At 31.8% G+C, this 18,583-nt stretch overlaps 2 protein-coding genes across 2 annotated transcripts in view; one reads left to right on the top strand and one right to left on the bottom strand.

The window, feature by feature from the left end:
- LOC145287841 (histone deacetylase 3-like) overlaps positions 1 to 18,583 on the top strand; it is a 653,483-nt gene that overhangs the window by 114,386 nt on the left and 520,514 nt on the right. The window lies entirely within an intron of this gene.
- The window catches only part of LOC145287838 (thimet oligopeptidase-like), a gene marked incomplete in the record, with an annotated part of 187,935 nt that overhangs the window by 64,639 nt on the left and 104,713 nt on the right, over positions 1 to 18,583 (bottom strand). The window contains 1 exon segment of the mRNA XM_080135711.1: positions 4,522 to 4,626. Coding sequence (XP_079991837.1) covers positions 4,522 to 4,626 — 105 coding nt within the window.

The raw sequence follows: 18,583 nt of genomic DNA, 5'->3' as shown, positions 1-18,583 counted from the left end.
TTTTTAGAGGATGGCTGGTTGTATTTTTCTGTATTATTTGTCTGAAACTAGAGTTTTTCCTTTTCTGCTTTTTCCTTAATAATTTGGAATTTTTGGTTAGAGTTTTTGGAGGAGGAGTTTTTTGCAAAAGTTTCAGCAAGACAATTTACCATTTCTTTCTTGCTAGTAATTTTTTGGTTATTATAAATCAGGTGTTTAGTAGGGTTGCTGTTACTTTTCCCTGAGATTTTACGGATCATGTCCCAGACCTTTTTACTTTTTGTATTTATTTTTGATACATAGTTTTTCCATGATGTTCGCTTTGATTCCTTAATGGTTTTACGAGCTTTAGCTCTACTGCTTTTATATTTATCAAGATTTTCTTTAGTTAGTTCTTTTTTTAATTTCCTTAGCATAGCTCAACAAGTTCTGATGGCTACTTTGCATTTTTTGTCAAACCAGGGTTTATTATGTTTTGGGGAGGTAGAGCCTTTTGGAATGCATTCCTCCGCAATATCATACAGTGTATTAGTAAAATGTGTGATATTATTTTGGTTTGGGTTATTATCTGATGTTAATTTAGTCCGGCATAAATTTTGGAATTGTTTCCAATCAGCCTTCTGTAAGTTACATTGGGGTATTTTGTTTTCTGGCATTGGATCATTGTTTTCAAGTGTAATGGGAAAGTGGTCACTTCCATATGACTCTTCTAATACATTCCATTTGTAAGCCAAAGCAAGTGTTGGATCACACAATGTTAAATCAATTGATGTGAATGTACCAGTTCCTGGGTGTAAATAAGTGCGTGTTTTATCATTAAAGAGGTGTAGATTTTCGTTATTTATAATATTTTCTATAATTTTTTCCCTTTTGCTTGTTTTTTCACTTCCCCATATCTCATTATGACTGTTTAAGTCTCCCATAATGATGTATGGCTTTGGAAGTTGCTGTATTAGTTTGCTCAGATCTGTTTCTGAGATGCTTTCATTGGGGGGGTATGTATAGTGAGCAAATGTTGATGGTTTTGTGGAGTGTTACTTTTATTGCAGTAGCCTGTAGTTTAGTATTAAGTTCTATTTGACTTTGGGGTATGTCATTTCTAATAAGGATTGATGTACCTCCACAGGCTCTGAGTCCAGTATTGTGTATATAGTTATACTGATTGTAATTTTTATATTGTCATCCGATTTCATAAAGGTTTCTTGGAGACAGACTACTACTGGAAGTAGGATATCGAGTAGAATAGTGAGCTCATTTAGGTTTGCCTTTAGACCATGACAATTCCACTGGATTATATTATTTGTTTCATTTCTATCCGGTATGATTCTGTGTGTCATGTTTTGTATTTTAGTTTGTTATATGGGTGTTTTGGGTTTAGGTATCTTTATGTTTGCCTTAGGTCCTCGGCAGTCCCATTGAATGATAGTTTGAATTTTTTTTATTGTGGTCTGTCATTTTATTTGTCTGGGGGTGTTTTGTCTTCTACCTCCATCTCCTCCAGTGTTCCTATTTTGTTTCCTCCTCTTGAGGTTGATTGGGATCTAGATCTTGGTTTGTTAATTGTTTTTTCTTTAGTTTTCGTTTTATTGGGTGATGGTGTTTCATTTGATTTGTTTATAAGAGTTGTTTTCATTTGGCGAGTTTTTTTCTTTTTCTTTGATTTAATTTGAGTTTTTTTGGTTTGTTGGTTCTATTTTTTTTTTTTTTTTTGTACTCTCTTTTGTAGACTGATTATTTCCAGAGTTCAGGATTAGTGTTTTAATTTCTTTCATTAGGTCTTTCATCTCTTATCAATTGAGATAGTTCTTCAGTTTTTATTTCTGGAGGATTTTTTGTATAGCTTTGACAACTTTGATTTGTGTTTATTTTAGCATTCTTGGTTACTTCTGAGTATCTTGCATTCATAATTTTCCTGGCTTCTGAGAAGGTTATATTTTTTGTGTACTTTATTGTTGTTATTTCTTTTTCTTTTAGCCATGTTTTGCATCATTTGAAGTCAGCTGAATGGTTTTCACTACAGTTTGAGCATTTGGGGTCTTTTTTGCAGTCACTATGTTTTGAGTTTTCACCACATCTTACACAGATTGGTGATTTGGTGCATTTGGATTGGTGATGTCCAAATTGTTGACAATTGTAGCACCTTAGAGGGTTTGGGATGTATTTTTCAACATTCACTTTTAGCTATCCAATTTTAATCTCACTTGGGGGATTTGTGGAGTCAAAGGAGAGTATATATGTATTTGTCAATATAGTTTCTCCATTTCGTTTTATTCTTATTCTTTTTACTTCTGTAACACTTTTGGATGATAGATTAGATAAAATTTCCTCAGTCAAGCAATTTGATAGTTCACTGCATCTAATGACTCCTTTTGAGGAGTTTAGGTATGGGTGGGGATAAGTTTTAATTTTGATATTGTTAAAGGTTTGCCATTTGAGAATTTCTTTAGCTTGTGTTTTTGTTTCAATTCGATAAGTATGGTGTTATTTTGCAGTCTTTTTATCATTTTGGGTTTTATTTTTTGAGAGAAAATTTTTTCCATTGTAAAAGATGAAATTTTATTTATTTCATTTTTTTTTCAAGTTTTTCCATTACTAAAAATATTGAGTTTTCTTTGAGCATTTCTGGTCATCCTCTGAACTTGAAATGTCGGAAACATCTGAAAAGCTTCTTTTTTGGGGGGTTTTGGGGATAATAAAAGCCATAATCAAATAAGATTGTTTTTTCATCATCTTTGCTCCCCACCCACCTCGGAGCCCTATATGGGAAGTGCTTGGGGGGAAACCCATTCGTCCAGGCTCAACAAGGATACAAAGATGATATACTCAAGTTACGTGATATCATTCATAAGCACCTGTTTTCCTTTGATGTTACTCTGTGATACATAGTAATTTAAAGGGTTTGCAGCCATGTCATAGATATTTCACTTCGTTAATTGACCCTCAGCCACCGCTTTCCACCATATATTAGGAAATAGTTATTTGTGGGGAAACGATAGGCATATTGTGTTAATGATATGTTTATGGGGTGGGCAATATATGGTGGGGCTTGACGTGACCAGCCGATTGATCGGATCAGGCCCCTCCGACCGCCCGTCTAGCCCAGTAAGGGCCAAAGTGGTGTGTTGGGAAGTGGGGGTACTAAAACCTGACCTCCAAGTCTCTCAACCACCAGGATTCCGTCCTAAAGGTATTACGGGTCGCTACCTACGGCCAACAGGTAGCCCCATTGAGGGACTTCTACTCTCTGCAGAGGGGTAGTTGGCATATTCTGATGCCTTGTCGACAGGGTCAAGTGGAATCTGATCAGATTTTGAAGAATAATTTTTTAATAAAATGTATTTTTTTTTTTTCTATTTAACCCATAGTTGGGACCCTAACAGGTACTACCACTCCGGGTCAGAGTGGACCTGAGAGAAATGGCAATTAAAGGGTGGCTCCACGCTCCCCAAAGCCCGCAAACTGGGGCCTCACCATCAGATATAGTTTAAAGTCATATCCAGGACCGGGAAGTAGGGAAGGAAAAAGAAGGGGCTGTTGATTTAATTTTGCTTTTGTAGAACATAATTTTTACAAAAGAGAATAGAAAACAAAAACAGAAATCGATGTAGGTGCATTTCGTCTCAGAAAGCCAATAGACAGCTTGATCTGGTAGCACCAGTATTTTATATGAACAAATTATCCAGGATGATCTGCTTAAAATGTAAAATGAAAATGCATTAAAAAGAAAATATTGTAAAATATTTATTTCTTACGCATTCAATCTCTAACTCCATGTAACTGATACTGAGAAAATTGAACACATGAATATAAAACAGATGTTTTATGTTGCAGAGGATTCAAGTTACAACTTTAAGTAATTAGTACATTGTTCATATTTTATTTTTTTAGAACCACATATCATATTGAATTGAATCAGTACTGACCATGAATTTTCTTGACCTGCTGATTTTGATTATATTCAATGCAAAATTATCAGTAGCATAAATTGATATAGTACTTGAAAGTCTTTTTGTGTATTATTTGCACAGTACTTTCCACTTTGTCTTCATCCTTAGATCTATTCAAATTCTAGTTTTTATCCTTTGTCTGACATAAAAATTAAGTTTTTGCCAATGTGTATAACAGTTGATCATAAATTTTTTAAATTTTCACTTTCAATTTTCCTGGTGTTGAAATTGTAAAATGTAGAAAAATAAAATTTTCTTAAACCTCAATATTTGTTGATTAGTAAAACAAATTTTTTTATTTAATAACGCATATCTGAAGATAGAATTTTTATCATTCTCATTTTTATGGCACAAAACAGTATTAGTAATGGACATCAATTAAATATTATTTGCAAGCTAACTTGATAATGAAAGGTGTTTTTATGTATGGTTTGTATCATTGGTTTAGTGCCACTTTTGATTATTTTAAGTTTTTCTTTTTTCTAAACTTAACTCTAAGTAAGAAATTTTGATTAAAAAAAAAAAAAATTAAATCAGACATTTTTATAAGAAAAAAACATATATGGAACAGGAGATATAAAACGTAAAAGCTTACCTGAAGACCAAAACATGCTGCATGAGAATATTTACCATTTCTTGGAAACAAATCCAAGTAAAAATAACCAAAAAGTTCATCTGTGACAGCATCTCTAACACTGTACTAAAAAAAAATAAATAAAATAAAAATTGATGAATTCAAAATAAATTAAATTGCAAATTGACTAATTTAAAAGTCATAGTACTATAGTATGGAGAAACACGATATATCACACAAGGAGATGCATTATTGCCAGATATGAACAAATAATTTTCTGGATTCAAATGGAATATTTCTTTAATTTTAAAAAAGAGATTTATTAGAAGATATCAATAAACACTACACACTGAAGCAACAAAAGATTGTAAAATATAAAATTTATTAATAAGAGAGACACAATTAGAACAAGGAATAATAAAAAAAAAGATAATGGTGGGGAAAAGGATAATATTCTGTTTTGGAGTCTATATCTATATAATTATAAAACTCTGTGGACCTTGCTTGCATCTTGTCTTCAGCGATCAGTTGATTCCATCTTATATATATATATATATATATATATATATATACACACACACACACACAAATGTAACTCTTGGTTCGTTCGTAATTAGTAGTCTAAATAACCACTGGAATAATAGGTTTACTGTACCCATGCATGTTTTTATATATCTCTTTTTAATTATAACATTATACTTTGTACGGATGGGCCATTTTTTTTATTTAGGGACAATTATTTAACACGACGTGATATCACTAAACGGAACTTTGATATACCAAACTGACTTTTTTTGTTTAAAAATGGAATTATTTCTCTTTCGTTACTATTTTTTTTTTTTTTTGATATTTCCTGTCTATATATAAAAGCGAAAATGTATGTATGTATGTTTTGTGTCTGCTAAAATCTTTTGACCGACGGAACAAAAATTCACAAACTTGGTCTCATATGAAAGCCCTACCCTCCGGATGACAAATATCGAAAAATTGGCCCAAAAGGACCATCAGAAGTGTATCAACTGATCGATTTTCTGCAGGGGGGGGAACCCAAAAAAGTGACATTTTAATGTTAAACATTACATACTTTTAAATCGATTTATAACTGCCCCAAAAAATATGGGCGCCAACTGTTCTACATCAAGTATACACGGGGCCGTTTATTTTGGGTCAACTTGTATTTAAAATCCACTGAGTCATGTCACGTGATCTTGACGTCAGCAAGCTGGAATGGCAGTCTGAATTTAAAAAACATTGTTGTTATCGGTAAAAAAAATTTTAACCCTCACACAAGCTAAACTATGAACTTCTACGCTATGACAACATTACCAAAGTTATTAGCACGTTAAAAATAGTTAGATATGATAGTTAAACGAAAAATAACAAGCCAAAAATGTGAAGTAAAAAAAAAATATGCTTACAAAAAATATTAACGATCGAAATTTTTACAAAAAAAAACAGCCAGACACCATTTTCTTTTTTAGTAACACTCTTTAGAGTAAGGAAGATGAAGTGAGAGAGAGAGAGAGAGAGAGAGAGAGAGAGAGAAAGAGAGAGACACAAACACAAACAGAGAGAGAAAGAGAGAGAGATGTCTAGACAGGAAACGAAATACGTAATTTAATAAACGCTAATGTGAAGTAAAACAAAAAAAATAAAATACTGCTACGTCATCTCGTAACGCTCCCGCAATGACCCCATTTAGTGGCTATCTGTCAATCAAACCTCTTTCACTTGCTTTATAAGCCTTATTTTAACACTATAATTAATTCCTCTTACTCTTGGCCTAGACGGTTAAGTGGTTGGAGTTTGTTTCACCTCCACGTCAAGGCTCCCGGGTTCAATCCAGCCTCACGACCAAAACTATTTTTTTTCTTTTACATCTTTAGACACGCGGGCAACGTTTCTTTATTTTTTTTACTTCGCTTATTCTTATGTTTACTCCCTCCATACACACAGCGTTTTTTTTTTCGCTGTTTTTTTTTTTTTGGGGGGGGGGATTTTGGTTTTTCCGATTTTTTTAACATCGTTTCAGGGTTATTACTTATCCTCCCCCATACACACACCTACAAACACCCGGGCAACGCTGGGTACCCCCCCCCCCAGTATATATATATATATATATATAAAGTACAATTTTTGAATGTTATTCTTTTGATTATATTTGCTTGGGAGAAGCACAATTAAAAAAAAAAAAAAAAGATTAAAATGGAGCGAAATTTAAATTTCCATTCCATTTTTATAACAATCGTAAACCAACGCATACCAAAGTATTTTTAGTTTTATCGTAAGTTAACGAGTAACCCATAAAAATCTGGTAGCTGAGTGTCAAATCTGCTTAAAATATTGTGAAAAAAAAAAAAAAAAAAAATAGAACCTCTCCCTAACATACTGGCAATAATTTGGTTCTGTCCTTCCCTTCAGTGTCTTAATAAGAGGGATTGATTTTCTAGGATTTGTATTAGAAGCTGAGCAAAATTATTTAATTGTTGAATTTTTTGCATTTTGGTTAAATTTATTAGTTTGCAATCGCCAAAAGCCCACACAAAAATTGAACAAAAGACAAAATTAAAAAGAATAGTACTCATGCAGAATTTACCCCCCCCTCCCACTGGATTCCAATTAGTTTAGGGTTCGACCGGCCATTGTGACTGGATTCAGCCGAGCATTGTCCAAATGTTGAAACACTAAAATCAACATTTTATTTATTTTTTTGCAGAATTAATTAATGATGGGAGTATTTTTTTCTGTTTATTTTCTTAACATCTGTTGACCAAAAAAATAATTTGTACAGTCTCTTGAAAAAACTTTTCTCTACTTTCACCTAACTATTTACAGTGTTCATATAAAGCATTCATCTTTTCTTTTTATAATAAAAATTCTGTTTTCAAAAAGAAACGTTTACTGCCAACTTTCTTTAAAAAAGGGCAAGTTTTCCTGAAAAAAAAAACTTTCACCTAACAATTTATGGCAAAAATAGCGACCCATAAAAATCTGAGATGCTTCTACACTTTATTGCTGAAATTGAAGACGCCATTTTTTTTATGCACTTGCTATCCAGATCTAGGGGAGACATCATTATATGGCCGAACGATTGCTTCCGGAAAGGGAAAGAATAAATTTACCAAAATTAACATTTATTACTATTTTATAAAAGTCCAATGTTGCTTTAAAAGTAAATAAAGAAAGTGAAAAAGAACATATATCCGTAATTGTTTAATTGGAAATGTTTTGATTTAATTAATGAGAATGGGAAAGTTTTTCATGGAACATTTTTTAAAATTTTTTTATTAAAAACAGAAAATGAAAATGACATTCATAATAGTTTAAACTAGGCGAGCGCCATTTGAAAACCAAAACATTAGTTTTTTTTTGTTTGTTTATTTATTTACTTATTTTTCTTTTGTGTGTGTGTGTTTTTCGAACAAATAAATAATTTTAAACATTTTTTTGAATTGTCAAGATTCATTTTCTCCAGTAATATCGGTTTACCAAGTTTCTGGAAGTAATAAATGATAATTTTAGTTTAAGGGAGTAATAAATGTTAATTTTGGTAAATTTATTTAGTTTAATTTAGCGTTACCAGGAGTAATAAATGTTAATTTTGGTAAATTTATTCTTTCCCTTTCCGGAAGCAATCGTTCGGCCATATAATGAGGTCTTCCCTAGATCTGGATAGCAAGTGCGTGAAAAAAAATGGCGTCTCCAATTTCGGCAATAAAGTGTAGAAGCACCAAATCTGGTAGCTGAGTGACAAATCTGCTTAAAATATTGAAAAAAAAGAAAAAAAAAGAATAGAACCTTTAGGTGTATCAGAAATTTGGAGGAATTTTTGACACCCCTAACAGAAAACTGCAAATAAAATATAAAAAACTCGTAATTTCTCTTTTTAAAGTGGGTTGTTTATTTTCTTTATGGAATATACTTCCAAAATAAACTATTTAAATTGTTTAAAAAATAATAGAAATATTATTTTTTATTTTTTAAAAAACAGTGTTTACAAAATGTTTACAAAAAGCCGGCATGCCTTCATGTAGCCATTTTTTTTACGTAATAAAATCAATAGAATTTTACGAGTTAAATATTTTTCAATTTTTAAACTTTAAACATCTATCAAAATTTTTCTATTGGTTCAATTTTTACGATATTTTCAGGGTCAATGTGAAATTTTATGCTTTTTCCAATAAACCAATTATAATATTTTAGACAAACGTTTTTTTTTTCGAATTCACACTCCCATTTTGAAATGTTTATTAAAATTTTAATAATTAATTTATGTGCCAAAGTTTTCTATATAACAAATTGAAGATAAAAGATCAATAAAGAAAATATTTTTATTTAAAACAACAAAAAAAAGAATACTTTTTTAGAAATTTACCTGTAAAGTCCAAAGTGTAAAACCTTTTTTTTTTTTAAAAAAAACACGATTTTTTTTTAAATGAAAGCTCATGTTATGCTTACATCGTCAAGTAAATACCAGACGCTGACGGCAAATGTTTCTATTTCATTGAATGTTTTCTTTCTTTAGATATTTAAAAAAAAAAAAGTAGTCGAAGAAGTATTAAAATATATCAATCAAAAACTCGTGTATTTCATTAAAAGAATTTTTTAAAAAATCGATGAAGCGGATTTTTTGTTCTAGGGGAAAAACTTATAAGTGAATGTGCGTTTTTTTTTTTTTTTTAACTACGGAAGATGAAAAATACTAATTTTGGTTAACGCACATTATTAATGCCCTTGGATGAAACCATACTTCATAAATTTCATTTTAGCAGGAGCAGCTATTTAACGCTTCGCGCAAAACATGTTACAAAAATGCGATTTTCTAGGACCCTCGCTTTAAAATTCCTTTTATTTAAAAAATTCATGGAATTTAAAATATAAATATGGATAAATTCTTAACAATGAAGAATGGAACTACCCATTTAACAGTATTTTCTTTTAGGTAAGTGATTTTTTGGCATTCATATATATATATATATACATATATTTATAAGCAAGTCAAAATATGTTGATTTTCTTTATATTTTTTTAAAGAAAACCGCTTTAAAGAAACAAATATTGCATAATTTGCTATTAAACCTGTTATTTTTAAAACATTTGGTCTTTGCTCCTTTAATTGAAAAAAAAATAGGGTTTGAATTATATTTTCAAATAGTTATAAACTTAAAAAAATAGTAAGTTGAATTATTAAGGTTCTGATCATCATTTTTAATGTCAACTGTCTGATACACCTATAGAACCTCTTCCAAACATACTGGCAATAATTTGGTTTCGTCCTTCCTTTCAGCGTTTCCAATAAGGGGGATTAATTTACTAGGATTTGTATTAGGAGCTGGGCACTTATTATAATTATTTAATTGTTGAATTTTTTTGCATTTTGGTTAAATTTGTTAGTTTGCAATCGCCAAAAGCCTACACAAAAAATTGAACAAAAGACAAAATTAAAAAGAATGGTAGTCATTAAGTAATTTATGGTAAAAAATTCATCTTTTCTTGGGGGAAAAAAAACAACTTTTATTGATAAAAAAAACTGCAAAAATAATAAAATAAATAAACAATAAAAAATGCAATTTTTTATGAGGAATGTGTTTCATTTTAACAAACTGAGCCACAGCAACGCGTGGCCGGGTACAGCTAGTGTGTGTGTGTATATATATATATATATATATATATATATATATATATATATATATATATATATATATATATATATATATATGTACATATATATGCAGATCAGCAAGGCTCACATATATATATACACATATATGCGGATCGGTTGATTCCATCTTATATATATATATATATATATATATATATGTGTATGTGTGTGTGTGTGTATGGGCATGGCTCAGAGGCTAAGAAATATATTTTTTAGTTTTGATCTCACTACTATATATTAGGTTTAATATAATAATCGATAGAGAATTGTTTCTATAATAATAAATATGTAATCTGCATAAAGTATCATATTTAAGCATATCTTATGACTGGGCAATGCCGGGTAGCCTGTTAGTATACATATAAAGTTTTGAGGAGTAAAACAAATTTGAAAAGGTCCAGATCTTTGCATGAAAAGGAATGGTTCTGTTTAGAATGAACCAAGTCTTTAAGAATGAAAAATAATTTTAAAAGATTATTTATGGAAGCATTGGTTGTAGAGAAATTAATATTTTTATAATCAGGAAAAATTATGTGATTGATGTGATTGCCAAGTTTGAAGTCAAAAGAGCAATATATTTGTATATGTTGTGGCGTTTTCAGAATTCACTGTTAAAAATTATTCTCTAATAGAGTTCACAATAAAATGTTTGACAACGTCTTTTTCAAAGGTTGATTTCAGCATCAGGTTCAAACAATGTTGAGCACGCCTGGATTGAGGACTTTGGAAATTGATGGAAGATTATGTTCTTGCAAAAAAACTCACACTTTGACTGAAAAAAAATCTGGGTGTTAATTTATTGAAAAACGATCAGTTTGACAAACATAATTCAGTAATTAATTTATGTGACAGTCAACATTTCTAACTTCATCTTATTTCCTTTTGCCAAGGTGATAAAACGATTTGGAGATAAACTGCAATATTTCTTTGGTGTGTTAAACATTGTGACCCTGGTGTTAACCTTTGCAGTGAAGTGTAGAAATAATTTTTATTTGAGGAGTCCATATTTGGGGATGAAGAAAGAAGATTTAGAATTTCTCACAGCTATGATAAAACAGTTTCTAAGCAATTAGTTTTTTTAATATGCTGATCCATGAGAGAAAAAAAAAGGATTTTTAAGAAGCCAGAAGAGGCTTTGGCTTTTAATAAAATATTTTTAGAATGCGACGAATACTTAATTAAAACAAAAAAATCTTATTACACATAACAAAATGTGTCAAAGATGCTACTTTGCTTGAAAGTGGCTTAGAACTGCATGGCAGAGACTTAACTCACTGAAGCAATTGTCTGCTTATGTTATTGGTAAATATAGAAAACTTGTGATACTAATATTCACAAAGCTAAAATTTAATGACAAAAACTATTGTTTAAAATAAGGCTGAATCAAGCGCCAGATTCATATTACTTACCTAAGACTGAGAAAATATAAAAGAGGGAGGATGGGGTGAGAGTTAGTTTATTCTGGGATTGGTGAAAACAAGAAGCATTGTCAGGAAAGAAAAAGAGAGACAAGAGAAAGATAAAGAGAAGATATATAGAGTGTATAGGCAGCTCAGTATGAAGTAGAACAGATCAAGCAAGTTCTCATGATCATGTATATAACAGATGCATTCAATACATATGACCAATTCACAACACAGCAACTTCACTGGAATGATTTTGAGGCTAAATTATGCTGCTTAAACTGACTAGTTGAGGAATCATTATTTAAATGATGGATGATGTGTGCATTTGTATTAGGGTTGCCATAACATGTAAACCAACATTTTCATCCAAAATGGACACCATGACAAGGGCTATCATGATGATAGAGTGTGTAGGGAATCAGTAGATACAGCCACTAGACAAACTCATCCAGATTTCAAGGTACTCTGTTGATTCACATAGCTAAGGTTTATTTAAGTTTTTATTTTAGATGCACAGAGATGCATGTAGCATATTTAGTCTATTCTTATTGGTTATGTTACAATATAAAAAAAAACAACTATACTTCTTTTAAATAATTAACAGTTACATACCAACCATTGATAATTTTTGTCAAATTTAGATATTTGATGAAACTTTAATTAGTTTTAAATAATTTTAAATAAAAAAAAGGTGGAAATTTACTCGCAAAAGCCCTTTAAATGAACATCTTATCACGGGAATCATTAGTAAACAATATATATAACTAATCAGAAAGAGAAAAAATGAGGAATTTAAAGTGGTGAGGTTGAGAAGAGTTTTTAAATTAATAAATAATTTAATAAATCGATTAAACAAGTTTTAAATGCTGAAAAAAAGCAAAACCCAACTTTCCACCAAACGAATCAGAGATCTTATGAAGTCCTGCTTACAAAGAGAAGACTTAAGATGATAGCAACAGAATCTGCCCTATGCAAAACCTTAAACCACTATCATTTTTATCCAACCAAATCAGTCTTCATTTATTTTTGAATATTTATTATTTATTTGAATATTTACAAATGTTATTTTTAATATTCCTCCAAATCTACAAAACCGTGAAGTTCCAATAAATAAAAACTTCACAATAATATCACAAATGAAAACAAAACTATATTTTCAAGTACCGGCAATATCTTTTAACATCACAAATTCTCAACATTAAAATAAAATTAGCAATAATATTTTTTCAAATCGTTTTTTTTTGGTTTGGTTTGGTTTGGTTTTATGGCATATTAACCTTTTTTTTTTTTTTTTTGGTTATTTAATGCTAAGTTTCAGTTTTTTTTTGTGAATTAGATATTTTAATTTATTTAGTAAGTCAAATCAGTCTTTTTTGCATCATTAGGTGATGTGCTTTTTTTGGGGGGGTGTATGTGGTAGAGTTGGATTGAATTAAAGTTATATTCTTTTATATAAATTTACTTTTTTCAGAAATGTTAGTATTTTGTTGGAATTTTTTTTTTTAAATAGTTCTTTCATATTGTTGACATGGTAATAATTTTGCCGGATATGTGCAAAATCGCCACAATCCAAAAGAAAGTGTTTTACCATAAAAGGTTCTTGGCATGCAAAACATTCTGGAGGGTTTTCTATTTTAGTGGGTTATGTGCATGTGTCCTATGCGAATAGGAGACAAAATCACTTTCTCTCTACGTGATCTTCTGGCATCTGGTAATCGCTCTATTGTGGGTTTGATCTTGAAAAGTTTGTTATTTGGACAGTTATTCCATCTTTCTTGCCATTTCTTCATAATGAGATAATTTATTTGGTGTTTGTAGTCAGAGTGTGGAATTATTATATAATGCTTTTGAGTTTTAAAGCATTTTTGGCAGCTATGTCAGCTTTTTCATTGCCCTGAATTCCAGAATGACTGAGGATCCAGCAGAATTTGATACTTTTGTTTAGTGAAAGAGTGTGTATTTTTTGTAATAGCTTGATGAGTAGCGGGTTATTTAAATTTCTATTCTTTAAGGATTCGAGTACCGATAGGGAGTCTGAAAAAATATTGAATTTGTTGTGGGTGAGGTCAGTAATGAGGTCTAGTGCCATATCTAAGGCTGTGGCTTCGGCACTAAAACTTGAGGCATGGTCTGGTAGTCGCTTCTGTAGGGTAATGTTAGTGGATATGACTCCACACCCGGTTCTGTTTCTGTCTTTGGAGCCATCTGTGTATATGTACTGATGGTTGGGTATTTTTCCTGAATGATAAAGAGTTTTTCTTGATAGGTTGGCGGATGGGTTTGATTTTTTGAGAGGTTATTTAATTCAAAGATAATTTCAGGTTGTTTTAGTAGCCAGGGTGGAAGGCTTAGTTGGTTGACATTATGGATGTTGGTGATTGTGATACCTGCATCTTCTACTAGTGGTTTTGTTCTGAGACCAAAAGGTTTTATAGCTTTTACTTTTTGGTCATATAGATTTTGGTAATTTGGACTGAAGGCACAGTTAGAGGCTGGATTTGTTGATTGTGATTTTTTCCTATCATAGAGTGAGTAATCTAGTGAGTTTGCAATACAGTCGTAAGCAGGATTATCTGGGCAAGAGAGAATTTTGGTCAGGAATTGCAAGGCTAGTTTGTTGCGTCAAATTGATAATGGGGGTTCATTGGCTTTTGCATAGAGACTATCGATGGGGGAATTTCAGAAGGCTCCCAGTGCAAGCCTGAAGCCCTGATATTGAACGGTGTCCAATATCTTTATGTAAGACTTCTAGTGGCACCGTAAATGAAGCTGTGATAATCTAGTTTCGATCACACTAGTGATCTATACAACTTTAATAGGGGTTGTCTGTCTGCTCCCCAATCTGTGTGGGCAATGACCTGCATTAGCTGGAGACTTTTATTACATTTATTTTTAAGGTGTTTTATGTGAGGGATGAATGTAAGTTTTTTGTCTTGTATTAACCCCAAGAATTTATGTTCATTTACAACAGGAATCAGAATATCATCTAGTTTTAAAAGAGGATCTGGGTGCAGTTTTCTTAGTTGACAAAAGTGCATATATTTTGTTTTGTTAATGGAAAATTTGAAGCCATTCTTAGTTGTCCATTTTTTATTTTGTCAATGCATTGTTGAAGTTGACGCTCAATTAGATAGATATGTCTCGGGCTGTATGCAATTAAAAAATCATCAACATAAAGAAAGCAATCCACGCCTTGGTTTATGCATTCAACAATATTGTTAATTTTTAGGCGGAATAATGTTACCGACAAAATACTTCCCTGTGGGACTCCAGTTTCCTGTTTCTTGATGTCCGAGAGGCATGTTCCTACAGACATTGAATAGTCTATTGTTAAGTTGTTGATGAAGATGGGTAATCTTCCTTTCACTCCATCTTCTTTGGGATCTTTCATGATGCTGTACCTCCAAATGGTATCATAAGCCTTTTCAAGATCAAAGAAAATAGCAGTCATATGCTTTTTTTGTATAAATGAATTTCTGATGAATGTTTCTAAACGAATTAAATGGTCTGTTGTGCTCTGATGTTTTCGGAAGCCACATTGAAAATTAGTTATTTTATGTTTCCAGAAACCAAATTAATCTGGTGTTTACCATTCTCTCCATGATCTTACACACGCAGCTTGTTAGAGCTATTGGAGGGGTCAGATGCATTCTTTTCTGGTTTTGGTATAGGAATGACTGTGGCTTGTTTCCATATGGCTGGAAGATTGCTATTGAGCCAGATGTTATTATAAATAGAAAGTAAATATTTTAATGGTTCATCTGGTAGTTGTTTTAGAAAATCATATGTTATCTTATCAGGTCCTTCAGCTTTAGTTCATGGATGGTAAAAGGTTTGTTCTATTCTTCCTCATTATTACTTTTAAAGTTCAGTTTATTTTTTCTGATTCCTGTTTAATGATCTGGAATTTTTTATTGTAATTTTTACACGATGAATTATTTGCAATAGTATCTGCAAGCATGTTTGCCATGTCCTCGTTTTTAGTTATTTTATTATTGTTTATACAGAGGTGGTTGAGAGGGGAACTGGTGTTTTTTCCTGATATTTTTTTAATCATATTCTATACAGTTTTGTCTTTGATGGTGTTATTGATTTTAGACACAAAATTCTTCCATGATTCCCTTTTGGCTTCTTTTATTGTTCAGCGTGCTTTAGCTCTGCATATTTTAAAGTTGTTTAAATTCTGAGTAGTTGGTTGATTGTTGGATTTTCTTAATGCAGCACACCATAGCCTGATAGCCTTTTTACAGTCATTATTAAACCAGGGACGATTATACTTGGTTGATGATTTTGTTTTAGGAATGCATTCTTCTGCTATTGAGATGATGGTATCTATAAAGTGAGTGATCGGGTCTTTCTCATGTTTTCCAGGTAGGAGTTTGTGTTTGCATAGTAATTTGAATTTATTCCAGTTAGATTTTTTAAGGTTCCAGCAAGGAATTGTTGTGGTTATTTCAGGACCAAAGTGTTCTAATGTTATTAAGTGGTCACTTCCACAGGTATCCACATGCACTGTCCAATTGTAATCTATAAAGATACTAGGATCACTTATAGAGAGGTCAATTGCTAAGAACGAGTTTGTAGCGGAGTGAATAAAGGTTGTTTTTTTGTCATATTATATGCATAGGTTGTTGTTGTTGTTGATAATATTTTCTATAGTGATTCCTTTTCTGTCTGTATTTGAGCATCCCAACTAACATTATGACTATTAAAGTCGCCTAATAATAAGAAGGGGTGAAGGAGTTGGCTGATGAGTTTTTCTATTTCAGTTTCATCTATTGGGTCGTTTGGAGGCAGGTAGACGGAGCAAATAATGACTGTTCTATGTAGGGTGGTTGTGACAGCAATTGTCTGTAAGTTAGTTTGTAGATTTATTTGGCTTTGTGCTGTGTTTTTGTTAATGAGGATGGATGTTCCTCCAGAAGCTCTATTTGGGTTATTTGTTGTGTAGTTGTATTCAGTAAAACTTCGGAGATTGTTATTTTCAGATGGTTTTAAAAAGGTTTCTTGTAGGCATATTATTGTGGGGCATAGATTGGATATTAGTAGAAGTAATTCATTCCAGTTGGCTTTTATACCTCTGCAATTCCATTGGATTATTTTGTTGGACATAGTTTAAATTTTATGTATTTGATTTCCTTTTGTCTTGAGAATAGGGGTGCTTTCTTTTTTATGGGGGGTTGGAAGTTTTGTCTTCTATTTCCATTGTTTCCAAGAAGGTTTTAAATTTACTTTGGTCTGTAGTTCTTGTATTTGAATCATTGGACTGTTTCATGTGCATTTGTGTATTTTTTATTGTTGGTGGATTCTGTTTCTGTTTCCATGGCTTCTGGTTCTTTGTGTTCAATTGGTTTGTTAGCTTTTATGCTTGATTTATCTCTGGTTTTAGAGGTTGAGTGAGATCGTGGTTTGGTTTTTGTGGGGCTGGTTTTCTTTGAGGGATTTTTCCCATTTATTGTTCTTGTCTGTTCGGATGTTTTTGGAGAGTCTTTATTTTTTTGCTTGTTGTTATCTGTTTTTATATTAGAACTCTTGTGGGGGGGATTGAAGGATTCTTCTTATTGTTGGTATTCTGCTCCTCAGAGTTCTCGATCTCTAATGTCTTAAAGGAGAGGGGAATTTGTGGGTTTATTTGTAGTTTTTGTTTAGTTAAGTCTGGTTCTGGGTTTTTTTTTTTATTTGTTTCTGGTGTGGTGTTTAGATTTTTGGTTCTAGTGAGGTTTTATTCATATTTGTATTTATCAATATTTTGATTTGGTTGGCGAGGTCTTGGATTTTAATATCAAAGTTTGTTGTACAATAATTGCTGTTGTGTTTACTGGTGTTGGAAATATTCTTTTTTGTTATTTCTGAATATTTAGCTGTTATTGCCCTTTTCCTTGCATAGGTGATGTTTAATGAGTGTTTAATTTTTACAATTTCCTTTTCTTTTTTCTAGATTTCACAGTCTTTGGCGTAGGCACTGTGATTTTCTTTACAGTTGATATGATTGTCAGTTTCTCCACACCTTCCACACACTGGCTGGCGTGTACATCGGTCCTGATGGTGACCAAATTTTTGACAGTTAAAGCAACACAGTAGGTTGGGGATGTATATTTTGACTCTTAGTTTCTCGTAGGCTATTTTTATTTCTTGTGGCATTTTTTGTTGGTTAAAGGTTAGTATATACGTGTGTGTGTTTATCATTTCTCCATTTTTTTTTTATTTGAATTCTTCTGACATCCATTACATTTTGTTCTTTAGATTTGAACGGATTTCGTCAATGGAGCAAAGTGAAAGTTCGGGGCTTTTCACCACTCCTTTGCATATGTTTAGTGTTTTGTGGGGGAATGTTTTTATTTTTATATTGTCAAAAAGTTTCCATTTTAAAAGTTCATCTGCCTGTGTTTTAGTAAAAATTTCTATCAGAAGAGTACCATTTCTTAATTTTTTGACTAGTTTAGGTTTGACCCTTTCTGATAGTATTTTTTCTATCTTGAAGGAAGAGAATTTGGTTAAAGGCACTTCTCCAGTTGACTCCATTACTATAAAGTTCAGATAGTTATTTGGTTTCTCGTTCGTGTCACTGTCTGAACTGTGTAAAAATCTTTTTTTACTTGGATTTTTATAACTCATATTGGGATGTGCACAGAGAGGAAGCCAATTCATCCTGGCTACAACAGGGTTACAGGTATGATATACTTGTATATAATGTAGGTTTTGAGCATTTGTGTATCTTAATTTCTCCCATCCAAGTAAAATATGAGAAAGATTAGAGAAAAACATCCATGTCTAGTCCTTGTTCACTATATACAATTGACCCTCAGCCACCACTTTCACCACTTATTTGGGGATCAGTATTGATGGAGAAGTGTCGTGTAGTATTTATATTTGGTGCAGATTATATGTGTATAAGTGGTGAGCTAGACATTTTTTTTGTTTTTTTTTATTACAATTTCACCCCAAACAAGGCACATTGCCACTTTGGTGTAGGGGGCTATCAGGGGCAACAACTACTGGGGTACTATGTAGGGAT

The sequence above is a fragment of the Euprymna scolopes genome, chromosome 11 (assembly GCF_053919585.1).
Source record: "Euprymna scolopes isolate OS-2025 chromosome 11, ASM5391958v1, whole genome shotgun sequence".
NCBI classification, from domain to species: Eukaryota; Metazoa; Mollusca; class Cephalopoda; order Sepiida; family Sepiolidae; genus Euprymna; species Euprymna scolopes.
This window is presented reverse-complemented; position numbering and strand designations above follow the sequence as displayed.